The 17,236-nt window shown below is 32.1% G+C and overlaps 1 protein-coding gene across 3 annotated transcripts in view; it reads left to right on the forward strand.

Moving 5' to 3' along the window:
* Cblb (Cbl proto-oncogene B) overlaps positions 1 to 17,236 on the forward strand; it is a 198,877-nt gene that overhangs the window by 116,133 nt on the left and 65,508 nt on the right. For all 3 annotated transcript variants that reach the window (XM_076867442.2, XM_076867441.2, XM_076867443.2), the window contains exons 6-9: positions 956 to 1,077; positions 5,597 to 5,734; positions 8,900 to 8,987; positions 11,449 to 11,580. In XM_076867442.2, the coding sequence (XP_076723557.1) occupies positions 956 to 1,077; positions 5,597 to 5,734; positions 8,900 to 8,987; positions 11,449 to 11,580 (480 nt within the window). The remainder of the gene's footprint in view (positions 1 to 955; positions 1,078 to 5,596; positions 5,735 to 8,899; positions 8,988 to 11,448; positions 11,581 to 17,236) is intronic.

The following is a 17,236-nucleotide window of genomic DNA, read 5'->3' on the forward strand; positions in this document are numbered from 1 at the left end:
GTCTGATTCATTCAACTGTTTTTCCTATTCCCATCCCATCGTCCCTCCCTTCATTTCCCTTTGTCTATACTAGTGAACTTCTGTTCTTCCCTTATCCCCCTCAAGATGTAACAGTTTTAAAGAGACATTATTTTAATTTTTAGAAAGAAATTTATTGTCTTCATCACCAACATCAATGGTTATAAGTTATGATATTTCCTGCAAAGTTAAATAGGCTTTACATAGATTAGTTTATTTTTGTCAAAAGTTTTCATATTGTTTCCGGGTATTTTTGAACACATTCAATTAGGTTATATGAGAGTACATATATATATAAGTATATATAAATACATATAGATAGACACACATGCCTTGACGCTCACTGAGAGTAACATTTGGAAAGAGGAAGCACATGGATATCTGGGGAAAGAAAGTTTTTAAGTAAAAGAATCAGCAAAAACAAAGACTCTGAGATGACTAAGGGGTTTGTGTTCAGGACAAGAACTCAAAGGTCAGAACGACTGGAGAAATAGCAGAAAGAATAATAACTGTTGGAGACAGAAAGACAGTTGGGTATCAAACCCTATTAGCCAGTCCATTAAGTCTTTATGGGCAATTCACAAGGACTGTGACTCTTATTTAAGGTGGAAGGTTTTGAACTAAAGAGTATGAGGTTTATGCTTCCAGATGATCAGAATGCTGTACTAAAAATAGACTAGAGATTACATGGATTTCCTTTTTGCTCTCTGTATTTTGCTCTTAGGAAATTTCTTTTCCTTCTAATCCCATTTCTTTTCTGCAAACAAGAACAAACTATTCCATGTTTGCTAATAGCTAGGAAAGGCTAACACATAAGCTCATATTAACTTCAGAAATATCTGGGGGAATTGCATTAAGTATATGAAGAAATGGGTTGGTATGTAATCAGTAGTTGATATTCTCTAGATAATCTCTTTCAATTTATTTGTATTTTTAGCCTTGGGGCTCTATTTTACGGAATTGGAATTTCTTAGCTGTAACACATCCAGGTTATATGGCATTTCTCACATATGATGAAGTTAAAGCACGGCTACAGAAGTACAGTACCAAACCTGGAAGGTAAGACCTTTTACCAATAATTTGTAATGAGTTTAAAGAAAAATCCTCTATGATTTATTTCTAAGTAAGGGGTGGGGTGGAAGAGCCAATAAAACAAAATGTACTTCTTGATTGAGTCTTTTAAATTGATAGATTGTTCTGAAGCTTCATGTTCATAAAGTGATAGGGAATGGGCTTCTATGTAATTTGATGAAGATTCATTAGTCTTCCCTATTTGGCTTTTCAATTTGGAATAAGATATTAACGTATTGATTGTTTTGTGATTCTTGTCTTTGTGTACAAAAATTACATGTATAAATTTGAATACTTGAATATTGTATTGAAGTTAAAATAAATAGAGCAGATTTATGTTTATTATTTTTTAAAAAATATTCTTTTAGTAGTAGATGGACACGATATCTTTATTTATTTATTTTTATGTGGTGCTGAGGATCAAACCCAGTGCCTCACATGTGTGAGGCAGGCGCTTTACCACTAAGCTACAGCCCCAGTCCCTTATGTTCATTATTTTAAAGGTGTTTTGAAGACATTTAATTAGGTTCTGTGATAAGTCCATAAAAGTATATATGTAATCAGTAAGTAAGTACATACATGTAAGTATACACACAGGTTCAGGATAAATACATATAAGTACATATGCACATTGTTATAATTAAATCAATTTCATGTCCTGGAAAGCTTTTTCTTTAATACCTCATGCTGTTTTTATAGCCTAAGCATTTATAATTTATTTTTCTAATGATGACATTGAGTGAGACACACAATGATTGCATGTTTGGTCAAACTTTCTGGCTTTGACCACAAAAGCACACATTATTTAGTAACAAGTCCAGAAAATCTGTTTTCTCCCAGGCTGAGTACTTTTTTCCCTGTCCCATCTAAAAATGAGTTAGGCGAATAGTAGGTACTGAGGCATCTGTGCTGCACCAGGCAGTGTGCTGGGTACAGCAGTAGTGACATTGGAGACCTGTCTTCGGGACTGTCACAGGATAGTGGGAGATATCATTCTAAAGTCCATTAATATACTGATTTTCAAATAGAGATTGTTTCATTTTAAAAATGAGTTTGGTTGTTTCATTTTTTTAAGTCTACCTCTTCATTCTAGGATCATTTTTATTTAATTTGTAGTGCATAGGGTGTTTGTCTTGTAACAAAATCTTCTTATGTATAAGCCAGTTTTAATTGCTATCATTATCATGTCATAATGAAAATTTCCATTTTATAAAAATTACTATGCCATAGGAAAAACAGCTGGTGGTACAGAAAACGTTGACTTCCATTAATGTCTACTGATTAGATAGAAGAGAATTGATTATTGTGACTCTGAGAACAGGTCAGATACTTTGTATGTTAACTAGGACTTAGATTTGGTTTTATTCAAACTTCTCTCATGACCATATTTTTGTATACCTAGAGATGAAATGGGTGATCTCTCGCAATTGTCATAAGTAAAGTGTGATGCGAATATTTAAAATGTGTTTAGGGAAACTCTTCGTGAACATATCAAATACCTTTGGTAAATATTTGCTTTGCAGGATATGTTTAACTGGTCTTTCTCCTTTGTTTTGTACTAAGGAAAATAGTTGGGTCTATTCCAAGGACATTTGTGTTCCAACTAACAAACTATTAGTTACCTGATGAAATATGTTTGAGGACTGGGGGTATAGCTCAGTGGGTAGAGCACTTGTGTAGTATGCACAGGGTCCTAGGTTCAGTCTCTAGCAGCAGGAAGAAAAAATTATGTTTGAGAATCGCAGGATACATCCCTTGGATAACATTTAGTGTTAAAGAATGACATGAACTACCCTGCAAACACAAAACTATTTCATCTGATTGTTATTCATGCCATTGTTGGAGAGTAATGTGCTAGAAAATTAGCAAAAGTTCACTTCATGAAGCTGGAAAGAAGTAGCTACCAACAAAAAGATCAGCAGCAAGTGATATTAAGAGTTGTGCAAGTGAAACTGTAGAACAAAAAAGTTCAGAGAGGAAGAAATTATTCCAAAAGCCATATTGTTGCTCTCACCAGTTGTTACTAATGCTATAGTCTGCCCACATGAATTGCTTGAACTTCTGTATAATCAGTTTTAGAAACTACTATCCTAGCACAGTGTTTAGGAAACAGAAAGTGATGTGAGTAAAATCCTGAGAAGTTTCACAGATGTGCTTCTCTATATTTACTAGATTCTTAGCATATTAATAAATATGAAATGTTTTAAAATATAACCATGGAGATTTGTAATTATTTTCTTCATTGTAGTATTCTACTCTACAACTTCTGGAAAATTCTGTGTTTTATACAAATCTATAAGATTGTCGCTACCTCTGAGTAATTAAAAGGGCTGTATCATATACATTTCTTGATGTAACAAGTTCTTAATTATCTCCCAAATTATATTTTATAGTGACTTTTTATGATTTTATGGTTATTCTCATAACATCACAACCATTATTCTGGGCAGAATTATTTTATCTGATTCTGATTGAGGATGGCAATAGTTGATAGGTTACTATCTTGTGTTCAGGCTCTCTAGGGAAATATTTTTTGGACTGCTTTGAAAAGGTCCTTTCTGATGGTTTTATCACATGTGACGTTCCTAATGTCAAAAAAATCACAATTTATTTATTTCTTTAAAAACTCAATTTCCTTGATAGAGAAATCACATTTTACCATTAAACATAAAACTTAATTAAAGCCCATGACTGAATCACCATTACAAATGCTAAATTATATTTGTAAAAAATTTTTATACAGTACATGATTCATTGATTAGTAAATTAAGGTCTTATTTCTCATATTTCTTCCATTTATATAGTAACTCAAATATAGCCAACAGATATGGAAATCATGGTGGCAAGGTTGAGTATAATGCACATAAATAGAAATTATCCAAACTGAAATAAATAGACAGCTAAGTGAATAAATAAATGATGAATAAATAAATTTAGAGTCAAACTAATGTCTCCTTTCATTTGGAGATTAATTTTAAGGAATTTGTCATTCATTTGATTTATGGTTTTTTGAGGTGTTTTGACTTTCTATTGAAAGATATTTAACTTGGTGGGGTTAAATAGAAAATTTGAGCTTATCCAGCTTGCTTTTTCATTAATATAGTTCTACGCTTTTGAGATTCATTTAAAGATGAATCACTAAAATGTGTGAAAGAAAATGTATTATTTTTTTTCTTTTTTTTAATTGATTGTTCAAAACATTACAGAGCTCATGATATATCATCTTTTATACATTTGACTCGATTTATGAATTCCCATTTTTTCCCCAAATACAAATTGCAGAATCACATTGGTTACACACTCACATTTTTACATAATGGCATATTAGTGACTGTTGTGTTCTGCTACCATTCGTATCCCCTATTATCACCCCTCCCCTCCCCTCCTCTCCCATCTTCCCTCTCTACCTCCTCTGCTGTTGTTTAATTCTCTCCCTTTTTTCCCTCCTCCTTTCCCCTCATAACCTCTTATAATATTGTATAACATTGAAGGTCTCCTACTTTTTCCATATGCTTTCCCTTCTCTCTCCCTTTCTCTCCCCCCCTCTCGTCTTTGTTTAATGTTAGTCTTTTCCTCATGCTCATCCTTCCTGTTCTGTTCTTAGTTGCTCTCTTTATATCAAAGAAGACATTTGGCATTTGTTTTTTAAGGATTGGCTAGCTTCGCTTAGCATAATCTGCTCTAATGCCATCCATTTCCCTGCAAATTCTATGATTTTGTCATTTTTTAGTGCTGCATAATATTCCATTGTGTATAGATGCCACATTTTTTTTATCCATTCATCTATTGAAGGGCATCTAGGTTGGTTCCACAGTCTAGCTATTGTGAATTGTGCCCGCTATAATCATCGATGTGGCAGTATCCCTATAGTACGCTCTTTTAAGATCCTCAGGGAATAGTCCGAGAAGGGTAATAGCTGGGTCAAATGGTGGATCCATTCCCAGCTTTCCCAGGAATCTCCATACTGCTTTCCAAATTGGCCTCACCAATTTGCAGTCCCACCAGCAGTGTACAAGTGTACCCTTTTCCCCACATCCTCGCCAACTTAAATCAAGTTACTTTTTAAAGAAAAATGCATAATTTTGATGTTTAAATTACAAAGTAATATGTTGAATTCAACAGTAGAAACTAGTTCAGTTTCTGAGTTGAATAAATTAAATTTACTTATTTTATTGTTACTTTCCAAATTAATTTATGTCACAGCCATTTTATACCAGCAGCATTTTCACAAACAGTATCCTTGATGGTGATTGTCATAAATCACTCGGTAGTTTTAGAACTTCATTTTTCTCATGAAACTCTTGAGATATTTAAATGAAAAGAAATGAGTATTAGTGTCATACACATCTATATACAGAGAAGTATAATGGTGTTAAAACATGTTAAAAGAAAATTTTAGCAGGAATTATAAATCATTCTGTGTATTCTTTTGCTTAAAAAAAAAATTCCTTAGTTATTGTAACACTTTTTGACCAAACTTGGACATAATTTTCTCTTTGTTTTGTAGCTACATTTTCCGGTTAAGCTGCACTCGACTGGGACAGTGGGCCATTGGCTATGTGACTGGGGATGGCAATATCTTACAGACCATACCTCACAACAAGCCTTTATTTCAAGCCCTGATTGATGGCAGCAGGGAAGGATTGTAAGTATATGAAATGGGAGTCAGGGTGTTTAAAGTCCATCAGATGTGAAAAGTAGTTACTGCCTGGTGATGAAGGACCAGAGAATGAGGCTGGCAATCTGTTTGCTTTTTAATCTCAAGACTTAGAAATGGATATGCCTTAGTTCTTTTTGTTTCTCTCTTTAAATAGTCATGTTAAGACAGCCTAGTTTTTTAGTCTAACCATATGCTGTAGCAAACACATTCTAGTATCAAATAACATATTTATACATTTCATAGGAAAAATCAAGACCTAATAGGACTTTTCAAATAGATGAGTGAATATTAAAAGTAAATTCTTGCAAATAATTAACTTCCCTTGTCTCATGTAAAGCTAAAATTCCTAGTCATACTATTTCTTTTGACTGGTGGTGCTGGATTTTCCTTTTCTCCTTCTTAGCCTTTTCTCCTCCACCTCCTTTCCTTTTCTTCTTTGTGTACCTTCCTTTATTCACACTAATAATGAATTAATAGTTCAAAATTATATGTTAATAGCTAAATTCAGTTAATTTCATGCTATTCTCTTCTAAAATATAAAACCAGATTCTTCTTCTTTGTCAACTAATGACCTTTTCTCCCTCATAGAATATCTTGACAATCTATTTGGCCCATTATTGAAAATATATCTTGGTTCTTAACAATTTTAGTCCTGTGCTCTCCTCTTTATGCTTGTATCTCAGTGTCACTTCAGCACACTTTTTTTACCCCTTGCCTTGCTGAGTAACTTGGAAATATGTGTAGTCCAACTTGCAGCATCAATTGGGATGGACTGTGGTGGAAACCTGGTAGGAGGTAGTCTACAAAGACCAAATGATTTGAGTTTTCCCTTTTCCTAAGTAATTACTAAAAAACACAGACAGACATCAAAAAATAAAAATAAAATAGACAAAATAAAAAATAGAACTCAAGGGGTCTATGTGAAGAAAACAAATGTATTTTTTTTTTTTATTTTTTATTTTTTTATTGGTTGTTCAAAACCCTACAAAGCTCTTGACATATCATATTTCATACATTAGCATACATTAGCTTCAAGTGAGTTATGAACTCCCTTTTTTACCCCAAGTACAGATTGCAGAATCACATGGGTTACACATCCACAAAAGCTACAAGTTTTCAAGACATTAGTTATGTAGTAATTGCACACAGCAAGTTGTGGGACCAAATGTCTCTTTCTCTCTTTTTTTCCCTAGTTTTCATAAATATGCTATTTATACCTTGCCTCCAGGGCATTAAAGATTCATATATGTAGCTTTTGATTCACTATGATTCTAGCTTGATTTTTTAGAAAATTCACTTTAAAGTTTTAATTCATAAAGAGAATAGAGTGGACCAATCTGTACATATAATAATATTGATATTCTCGTTTATATTTTTATTAATTTTTCATCTATTTTTCAAAGTCAATTAAAAAGTAACAAATTGTAATATTTATTCAGTATAGCAAAGTCCCTAGACTCTTATGCAAGTTAATATTCACACACACACACACACACACACACACACACACACACACAGTTGGGAATCTTCAGAGGGACTAGCTAATTGAATCCAAACTTCAAAAGTAGACTAGGATAAAATAGTTTTTTGTATGTTAGAGGTTTTCTGAGGATCAGTAAAACCACAGGATATCATCTGACCCACTATCATCAAGGTCAGCTATTTTTCTTTCTAGTTAATCTACCATAGTATGATATATTTTGATCAAGAGGTTTATTTTGATGATCAGCCAAGATTTCTTCACTGCCATTGACAGTAGCTCATCAGCAGTTTCCTGGTAGTACAGAAATCTTAGAGTTGTCCCCATGGGGCAGATAGAACTGTTTATCCTTTTCTCTGGCAACCTTGTTTTAATTTTTGCAATTTTTTATTTCTGATTTTTTCCTATAATTTCTGTGAATTTTTGAAGTGTGATAAAATATTTCACAATAATTCCTTAAATGGACATTTTAGAATGTGAAAATCAGATTGCTTATCAGCTTTTGCTTATTATTCCTCATTTAATATTTGATTAATTTTTAAACTGATTCTCCATAATAACACTTGAAATTTGGGTCATATGCAAATGTAATTAGCTCCTTTCCTTAATTAAATAAAAAAATTATCTCATGCTCTGTCACTTACTGTACAAGAATTGTCTGTATTTTTCTTGGTTTTCTAGGGTAATTCTAATACTTAGTTGCCAACATGTTTTATAGATTCTTCATTTAAAGATAAATATTTTTTTATTACGTCACGGAATAATTTTGTATAGTTTTAAAATAATTACACCTGTACTATTTTATTCTTAATCTTTAAACCCTTGAATTAACTATGCTATTAAACAGGATAAATCATAATATAATAAATTGATGATATCTAGTAATAAAATTACCAGATTTTTTTAGTCAGAAATATTTGCCAACATAATAACCTTGACTTTCGATCAATTTCTGAATAATGAGTAAAAACTTTTGAATTAAAAGGCATCATTATGGGTTACTTAGTTCAGATTTCCATTCTCTTTGATAATAAAACCTTATGCCTGTACAGCATTCTGTGTTTATGGCTTTATTGGAGTCAGTGAAAGATAGATCTGTAAAACAGTTTATGATTTTTAAAAATATGTGTATGTGTGGGCAGGTGCACATGTGGCTCTATTAGAGAAAATAGAAGGTGAGTCAGAAGAATGAGACTGGGAAACTATAGGAAAAGAAATACTACAGAAGTGGTCTAAGGATTTGTAGGAAAGTAATGACACTATTTCTGTTCTTCTCTTCATATGATATTAAACATGCTATAAAATGATATAATTAACATCCCCTTGGTTTCAGATGAAGGATGTATTAATTGTAAATAAATGTATACTCATACTTTTAGAATAGAATGTAATTGATCAGTAAAATAAATTTTTAATTTTTATAAAGAACACATAATAGAGGTATTTAATTGAAATGATTGCTTTAGTGGCTGAGTCCTTATTATGTATTTGTTATATGGGTGTCATTTCTAGATTTTAAGTGCCCTAAAAATGATTTGCAATATTATGAAAATGAAAGATTTTATTGATTGGCTATAAAAAAGGAAGCATGAATATATGTTTGAATATGGAATATTAAATACAATGAAAACTTGTATATTTAAGGTAATAAAGTTTCTGTTTAAATCCAGTTATCTTTATCCTGATGGGAGGAGTTATAATCCTGATTTAACTGGATTATGTGAGCCCACACCCCATGATCATATAAAAGTTACACAGGTAAGAACGATTTCTGGAAATATAATTAATAAGTATTTATAATACCTTTGAAATAAATCAGAATCTCTTTTTATACTATGGCTAAAACTGTGTACAAACATGGAATCCTAAGAGTAAAAAGAAATTATATAACTTTGCATAAAATTTCAGCTTTAATGTTTTTGCTTATAATACAAGATTGACATTTATACAGAGATAGATAAATCCATAGGCAGGCAGACACATGTGAGGAGATAACCTCAACAAAGAAAAATATAAAAATAGATTTGAAGAGTTTTATGCCATGGTTTTTAGAGTCAAATAAGTAATTGAAGACGATTGGAGTTCATTAAGTTTTCCTAAATCCATTGTTGGTAATCTCATAGATAATGAATATATTCTCCCACTTATGCACAAGAGTTCCATACAGCAGGATATTCACTGTAGGATTTTTCATAAAAGTGAAAAATTACAAAATACCAAAGTGTTCGATAATAGATAACTATGGGAATGTGATGTTTTATTTATGTGAAGTTATCCAGAGAGCTGTGTTGCTGTACATACTTGCAAGAGATCTTCTGCATCTTATTTTATTAAATAAAAAATCCAATCATGTAAAGCTCAATTTTTGTGTAAAACTACAATATGTAAGTTCAAGTTTTGTAAATAAATATATAAGAAATTGTATATAAACATACAAGTAAGCATTCCAAAACCACCAAATTGGTAGTGGTGTTTAGCTAAGGAGGAAAAGGATTGTGGTATCAGTGAGAGATTGAAGGCAGATGTGAATATTTTATTTTGTAGACAGTGTAATTTAAAATATTTTGTGTTTTAGATTTGTTTCTATAATAAATAATAAGGACCAATGAAAAAAATGAAATCAGAGAGAAATCTTTTTTTCATAATAATTTACTTTATTTGTAATTCTCCAGGTTTCAGTCCCTTTAGTCTTGATATTATTAAGTGAATCACCTTGTTGACATGTTTTGTGTTCGGCTTGCATATAGCATTTATATTTGGTATATGATTGCCGTTTTAAAATTATTTAATGATTTTGTAGTGTATTTTCTAATGTGTAAAAGGATACCAATCACAGAGAAAGAAATTTCCCCTTTATGAAACCATTGTTTAGAAATAAATCTTCAGGAGTAATATCTTTCCCTTTAGTTATTCATAAGTATCCTTACTCCTAAGGTTGCATTGAGTTATGCATCTCTGAATTACCTTATTATAATTATTTTATAGTTATAAACCTGTTGTTTGGATAGTCATAATCACTATCTACACATTTCTATTACTTCAGAAATGACAGTAATTTATAACTGATACTGGATTCCTTTGGATAATAGTTCTTTTCTATCTTTATCCATTCTGTCATATTTTTCTTTAATTTTCCACATTATGTATAATCTCACATATACATACATCATAGTAGATATGATATTTTATATTTGTGTGTGTGCATGTATAATTATGTCTATCTTTGTATATGTGTGTAAATATATATTATTTAATCAGGTAATCTCTTTTAGTAGATTAAATAATAAATACTGCCATGAATTTAATCTCTCTCAGAGTAGAGTTCATTGTAGGCACTTATTAAACTGAAACATTGCTTTATACAGATTTTTACTTCATGATTTGTTTTGTCTCTTATAAGCAACTTGTAAAATACTTTCTTTGCATTTACCAATCTATCTGTATCTTCTTTGTAACATAGATCTTTTCAATATTTGAACATTGAGAAATTGCTGCGATTAATGTCCTAAATTTAAAAACCTAGTAATTAATAAACCAGTTTTTAATTGCTAAGTGACTATTTTTTTGACATTGTTAGGGAAAATCATGAACTTTCAAGTCAGATATGTCAGATAAAATTTGAGAAATATAATTGAGGCTTACTGAGACTCAGGTATTTTTCTTAAATTCAACATATGTTATACATTGGAGATTATGTGAAAGAGTAAGTACAGTCACAATGTGTAGGGTGCAGGAAGAGCAAATGTCAATGGTCTTTTGATTCTGAGATTTCTAAAGATATGTAAAAGTTATAAAATTTAATGGTCATCCAGAATGGCTTTTTTTTTTTCAATTTGACAGAGAAATTAGATGAGCATGTAGCAGTTACAAAGAAAATAAAGTCATTTATGTTGCCACTTTAAAACATTGTGTTTTATCTTTTTGAAACACAATGGCTGTTGAAATGAGTCTCCTCTTATGGGAATAATAGGAAACCTGAAATAATCCAACGTATTAAAAAAAACTTATAAAATTTCTGATAAAAGCTCAGATGCTTTAAAAATTGATTTTGTGGACCAAATATTGATTATCAATTTAAAACATGTCTTAAATGGTCACATTTCTGACAGGATCAAGTGTGAGATATTTACTGTAAGTTATTTTACTTGAGAAAATTTAATATTAATGGTTCATACTAGAAATGCATTAACACTGCCTCTTTTCCACCCCCATATTCCAGGAACAATATGAATTATATTGTGAAATGGGCTCCACTTTTCAGCTCTGTAAAATTTGTGCAGAGAATGACAAAGATGTCAAGATTGAGCCTTGTGGGCATTTGATGTGCACCTCTTGCCTTACAGCATGGCAGGTATAATCAAGGTTCATTTAGCAACCTATATGTCTTGTTTATATTCCCTATGATATTTTTCTTTCAGTTTCTTCCTCTTACAATTCAGGAAATAATACTATAACTGCTTTATTTGAAATGATTGTTTTAGAAGGCTCATGTTTGAGTTTATATGATTTATTTTTTGCTATTTTATAATCATGTTTCTTTTGCATGTATAGCAATTTTTATTACTTCCTAAGTAGTAGTATTTCTACAGTACAATACATTAACTTCAGGATGACACATAGATATTATCAACTAACCATTTTTATTACTGTAGGTCAGATTCTACTCACAGATTGTGAAGCAAAATAAACCATAGTAGATAAATCTTATGTTGATATTTTCAACCAAATTTCTTTTCTCCGGAGGAGAAGTTGCTACTGTCTTATATGTCTTCCATTTCCTTCTAGGGCTAAACTAGGACTGTCAGAGAAAAACATCTCCCAAACACTTTCCACCACAACAGGCATTGAAATTTCCAGTCCATAGAAGCCAAATCTAAAATGAACTCCCTATCTATAGGCAGGCATGTGATGAATATAAATTAAATTTATTTGATGCTTTATAATAGGGCCTAGAAAATAACTGTTTTGCCTGAGGACTTTTTTATCTTTCCTTATCTGTAATAAAAGTTGGGGACTTTAAAATGGAGTTTTGAAGCTGGGTGCAGTGGCTCACACCTATAATCCCAGCAATTTAGGAGACTGAGGCAGGAGGATTGTAAATTCAAGGTCACAAACAGTGAGATTCTGTCTCAAAATAAAAGAAGTTTTATAAAGGGCTGGAGATGTGGCTCAGTGAAAAAAAAAAGAAAGAAAAAGATCCTTGGACAGAATTTCCTGCCCAGTTTTGATTGTTTGGAATATTCATCAAATATTTTGAACAAATTTTTATGACTGATGTTTAGCATAGTTATATTAAAATCAGAAAAATGGGGTTAAAAAATATAATTTTTAAATCTTTAAAAACAAGATTGCTGGTGAGTGTACAATTGACATCCCTATTGAGCCATCTTAGTCCTTGATCATCTCTCTCCATCCCTGGACATCTGCATGATATGAGGAAGGCTGGGCTGTGAGGTTCATACAGGAAGTGGGCAGCCTCAGACACTGGTGCCTGTTGAGCTCTTTATACTTGGTAATAAAATATAATGATTTTCATAGTCTTTAAAAAGGGCCTCCGTTAGTTGGTGTTGGTGTTGTTGGGGAAGATTTTAAAAAATGGATCAGGAAAAAAGAAGAACTTGGAGGAAAACTATAATTTGTTGACATTTGCAGACCTTTCTGAATTCAGACATCTTTGCTAGCTCAGTAAAGGTGTTTAATGTCCCACACTTCTCCCCTTCAATATTATCTTGGTTTATATTTTACCTTATGCTTTTCTCAATATTCTTCTCTTTATTTCTTATTGTTCCTTCATTATTTTGATGTCTTTTGCCTACAATAGAATGTTGTAGGAGGTTCAGTGTGGCATCAGAAAAAAATTATTCTTATATATACTTGACTGCTATTTATATTAAAAGTAATAGTTCTGTAAACTTGTGATATCTTTTTAAAACTGACTTTCAGTACACTTAGGCATGCTGGAAGAAGACAAATCATCAGTTTGCTAGTGTGTCCCAAGCATTTCGGTAGATGATATTACAGAGTTGTTGTTGGCAGCTATGTGACTACCAGGAAGGGACAACTGAGAACTGGTGTGCCAGATACCCTCTCAGTATGTTAGGATGCGTGTTGAACTGGCAGATGCCAAATTATATTTGTCATCCCTTTGAATTGTGGGGTGGTAGTGTAATTCTTACAGGTACAGAGATGCTAAAAGTTTTGTATTTTTCTGTAAAGAAAACCAGAATTTGAGGCTTGTGGGGATTCCTAGTACTGTCTTCCTCCATGTAAGGCTCGTGTATTTCAGCCACTTGTTTCGGGCGCTAGTCTTGGAGTTATACAGTTTATACGTGTGGCAGGAATTCTTTAATTTAATGCTATGCTTAGTATCCAGGTGTTAAGTGAGTTAAGAATCAAACTTCTATTAGCTTGGCAGAAATTTTGGATTAGTAAAATTTGTTGTTTAAAACATTGTATAAAAATCTGTTTACCCAGTAGCCCAGGGTAAGTTTAAAATATAGCTGAGATTAAAAGTATAGTATAAAAGTAAAACAATAAAGTTATTGTTTTTAATTATGTATACTTCTTGAAAGAAAATGAATCTTTCTTTTAAATTTCTGGAATCATTATTGTTTATTTGATTTGTCAAGTTTGTAAACAATTTGTAAAAGGTCTGCTGCATACAAAAGATAGGATTATTTCCCACTTGTTATCGCTGTACTATTTATGCTCCTCCCTTTACATTTCTTGATTCACATTGTTCCTTTTTATATTGACTTAGTGACCCTATAAGAAGATCTGTCCAATAATATTTATGAATAGTTAACATTTGCTATTTCCCTTTTTTACATTGAAGTGCGTCTCAGTTTTACTTTTAGAATTTGGGGAAGTGCATAAATTGGTAAGCATTGAAAGCAGTCTAGGTTAAATTTTAGCAGAAGTTATATGAGAAAAGTAATAACAAAATAGTACTTTACTAACTGAAGTCATAAAATATGATAAATTCAGAAGTGTTCAAAAGGTTGAAATAAATTATGCTACTATAGAGTAATGTTATATCATACTGATCATCATTTTACATAGTGGTAGTTAATCAATACATATGGATTGTATGCTAGATGTAAAAAAAAAAGAGGTCTCATATTTTAAATAAAAAGATAATTTTGTAGATCAGTTTTGTGAAAAGCCATATAATAATTTCTTTGTTCAGAAAAGTCCAGTTCTTTGCTGAGAAGTATCTATGATCTTTCAGAGGCCTTTTATCATGCTCTTGATCTGAGAAGGAGTCTTAGAAATTTTAAGCCTCAGATCCATCTGTTCCATGCAGTAACCATTGTATGATTCCCTTCAGCTCCCCACATTTTTATTTTTTCCACATATATATATTTGAACCCTGTTATTTATTTGTACTATGTGCAGTATTGCTGGCACTAACCCCCAGGCAGGTTTCTATTTATTTTTTTTTTTACACCTAAAAACATCTACAGTGATTCCTGATTCAAGTTTTTCTTCTTCCTTCTTCCTAAATACAGTTGTTCTTTGTAGGCAAGGTTTGAGAATTCTAAAGTGATATTTCATAGTCCCTATATCTCATTGGGATCTTACTCATCAAGGAACTTTCAACTTTTGAAAATTTCACTTTTGCATAACTCAGCCATTCTACATTTACATAAGTTTTCACACATTGGTGCTTCCTGCCAACCAGCAGATTTGTTTTGGCAGTTTTCATGTCACTGCATGAACAGCAATGTTTTGTGATCATTTAAGCATGTTATTGTAAAAAGGTCCCTGTTATTTAATCAAAAGTCTTATAGAATTAATTCAGTTAAAAACATTATATATTCTAAAAATCTCATCTGAAGCTTCATTTTGGGGCTTACTAGAGTTAACCTAAATGATGATGAATGTGTGAATGAAAAGAACAAAATCATAGAATATTTCTTTGGTTCTGCATTGTATTATCAAACATTGTATCTAGGCTTGTAGATGTAGGGGGAAATGTTTTGGGGATAAGGGCTCTGAATGTGGGTGCAGGTAGCAAGGTCTTTTTCAACTTTTCTCTTATTCAAAAATAATGGAGTACTAAGTTTGCTGATGTTAAAGTCAGTTTTTTTATTTGATTTATGTGATTTTTTTGTATTTTCTGTTAGAGAAAAGATTAAGTTTTCAAGTTAAATTGTATAGAGGGATAATTTGTTGTTTTGCTTACCCTAATTGGTTTGATAGACGCAAATCTAGATAGTTTCAATCCTAATTATCTAAGATCTCAAATTTATTTATTTAGGTAACATTCATGGTGAAGCCTCTGAGTCCCCCTTCTGTACTAATCTGTGACCTAAAAGGAACACTCAGGGACTGTTCCTACCTTCAAGAAGTTAAAATTCAACCTGAAAGTTTTATAAAGGGGGTGGTATTAATAATTATGTAAAAGGAGTATCCTGTTATCCTTCAAATTTAATTATGGATGGTAGGCATTTTTCGTTGCTTTCTGCTACTTTGGTTGGGCATGCTGATATGAAAATGATTTTAAAGGCTGCATGTCTGCCAAGAAGCTTATGATAAATCAGTCAGAATCCAATAGGAAATATTAAACTTTGACCATAAAACATAATGTGTTCAGCCAGTGTGCATTTTTATCAAGTCATTCTTCACCAACATTTTCTTCCATTTGATGCCCTACTTTGGTTTAATTGAAATTCATTAGAGACTTAAATTTTATGTAATTAACAGAAAACCTAAGAAATGCAGGATAGCAGTGACAGTTAGTTGTTACAGGCTGCAAGTGGTTACTCTTTAATTGCTGTCATAATGGCCCATTAGTCATGCCCCTGAAGAGGTGTCAGATGCTTTTTTCTCCTTCTGAAACATCTGTGTTATTTAATAAATTGAATAAGCATGCGAGAGTTGGCCACAGAATACTAAGTTGAGTAATCACCTTTCCAGAGGCGTCCTTTGCAGCAGCTTTGCTCTGGGTGTGGCATTGCTGCTCTACCCTTGGTTAACAAAGCTTGGTGAGTTTCCTTTCACTTCCACATGTTAATAGGATATTAACAAAACATTTATCTTTATAGCCCTCAGCTTCTCCACATTTTCTTTTGTGCAGCGATGTATTATTTAGCCATGATGCTGCAGAGTTACCACATGAGGTATAATCTAAGGAATTGGTTGGTTGTGTTTTTTCAAGGGATCTAAAAAATGACTTCTGTGTTCCTGAATGGCAGAAACTAAGTACTTCAAGTCTCCCTTCCAAAACTAAAATGACTATCTTTGTTAAGTGAGGCTGTGTTTTGAATTACTGCCAAGAATGTTAATTCAATTAAAAGTAAAATTGTTTTATTTTGTTTTTTTAACCTGTAATTTTTCTTCCTTCATATTTATTTAGAAGAATTGAAAGGAAAGATATTGCATGTTCAAAACAGTAATTCAAGAAAAAATTCAGGAGATAAAAATCAGTGAGTTCTGATTTTAATGCTGTATATGAGTAAAGAGATTTATAGATGTCCTGTATCTAGAGAGCACTGTTGGGGAAATGTGTAGTTGCCCAAGAGATGAGAAGCAAGGTCAAATGATTATATCTTAGTAAGAGATATTTCTTTATTTATCTTCCTTCAGAAGCAACCAACCTTCAAATTTGCTGCCTTATTGAAATTTTGTAACTATAATACGAAAAATGTGAAAATAACATTAGCCTTTGAGAATGTTTTAAATTGGTAATTTTGTCTTTGATTACATGTTGTATCTTTTTGCATAAAGTCAGTGAACTAGAATGTAAGAGTTTCTCTTTCAACCAGTGACTAAATAGGTCAGCCTGTAGAAGTTGTCCAAAAATGTTAGTGACATCACAAACTAGAGTAATGTGGTAGGGATGAAAAGGAGGAGACAGATTTGAAGAAATGAAATCTTGTGGAAAGCCAGGAGTGGTTGTGTATGTCTTCTGTCACTTGGGAGGCTGAGGGAGGAGGATCCCAAGTTCAAGGCCAACCTCTGCAACTTAGTGAGGCCCTAATCAATATTGAGTCGCTGTCTCG

The sequence above is a fragment of the Callospermophilus lateralis genome, chromosome 10 (assembly GCF_048772815.1).
Source record: "Callospermophilus lateralis isolate mCalLat2 chromosome 10, mCalLat2.hap1, whole genome shotgun sequence".
In the NCBI taxonomy this organism is placed as follows: Eukaryota; Metazoa; Chordata; class Mammalia; order Rodentia; family Sciuridae; genus Callospermophilus; species Callospermophilus lateralis.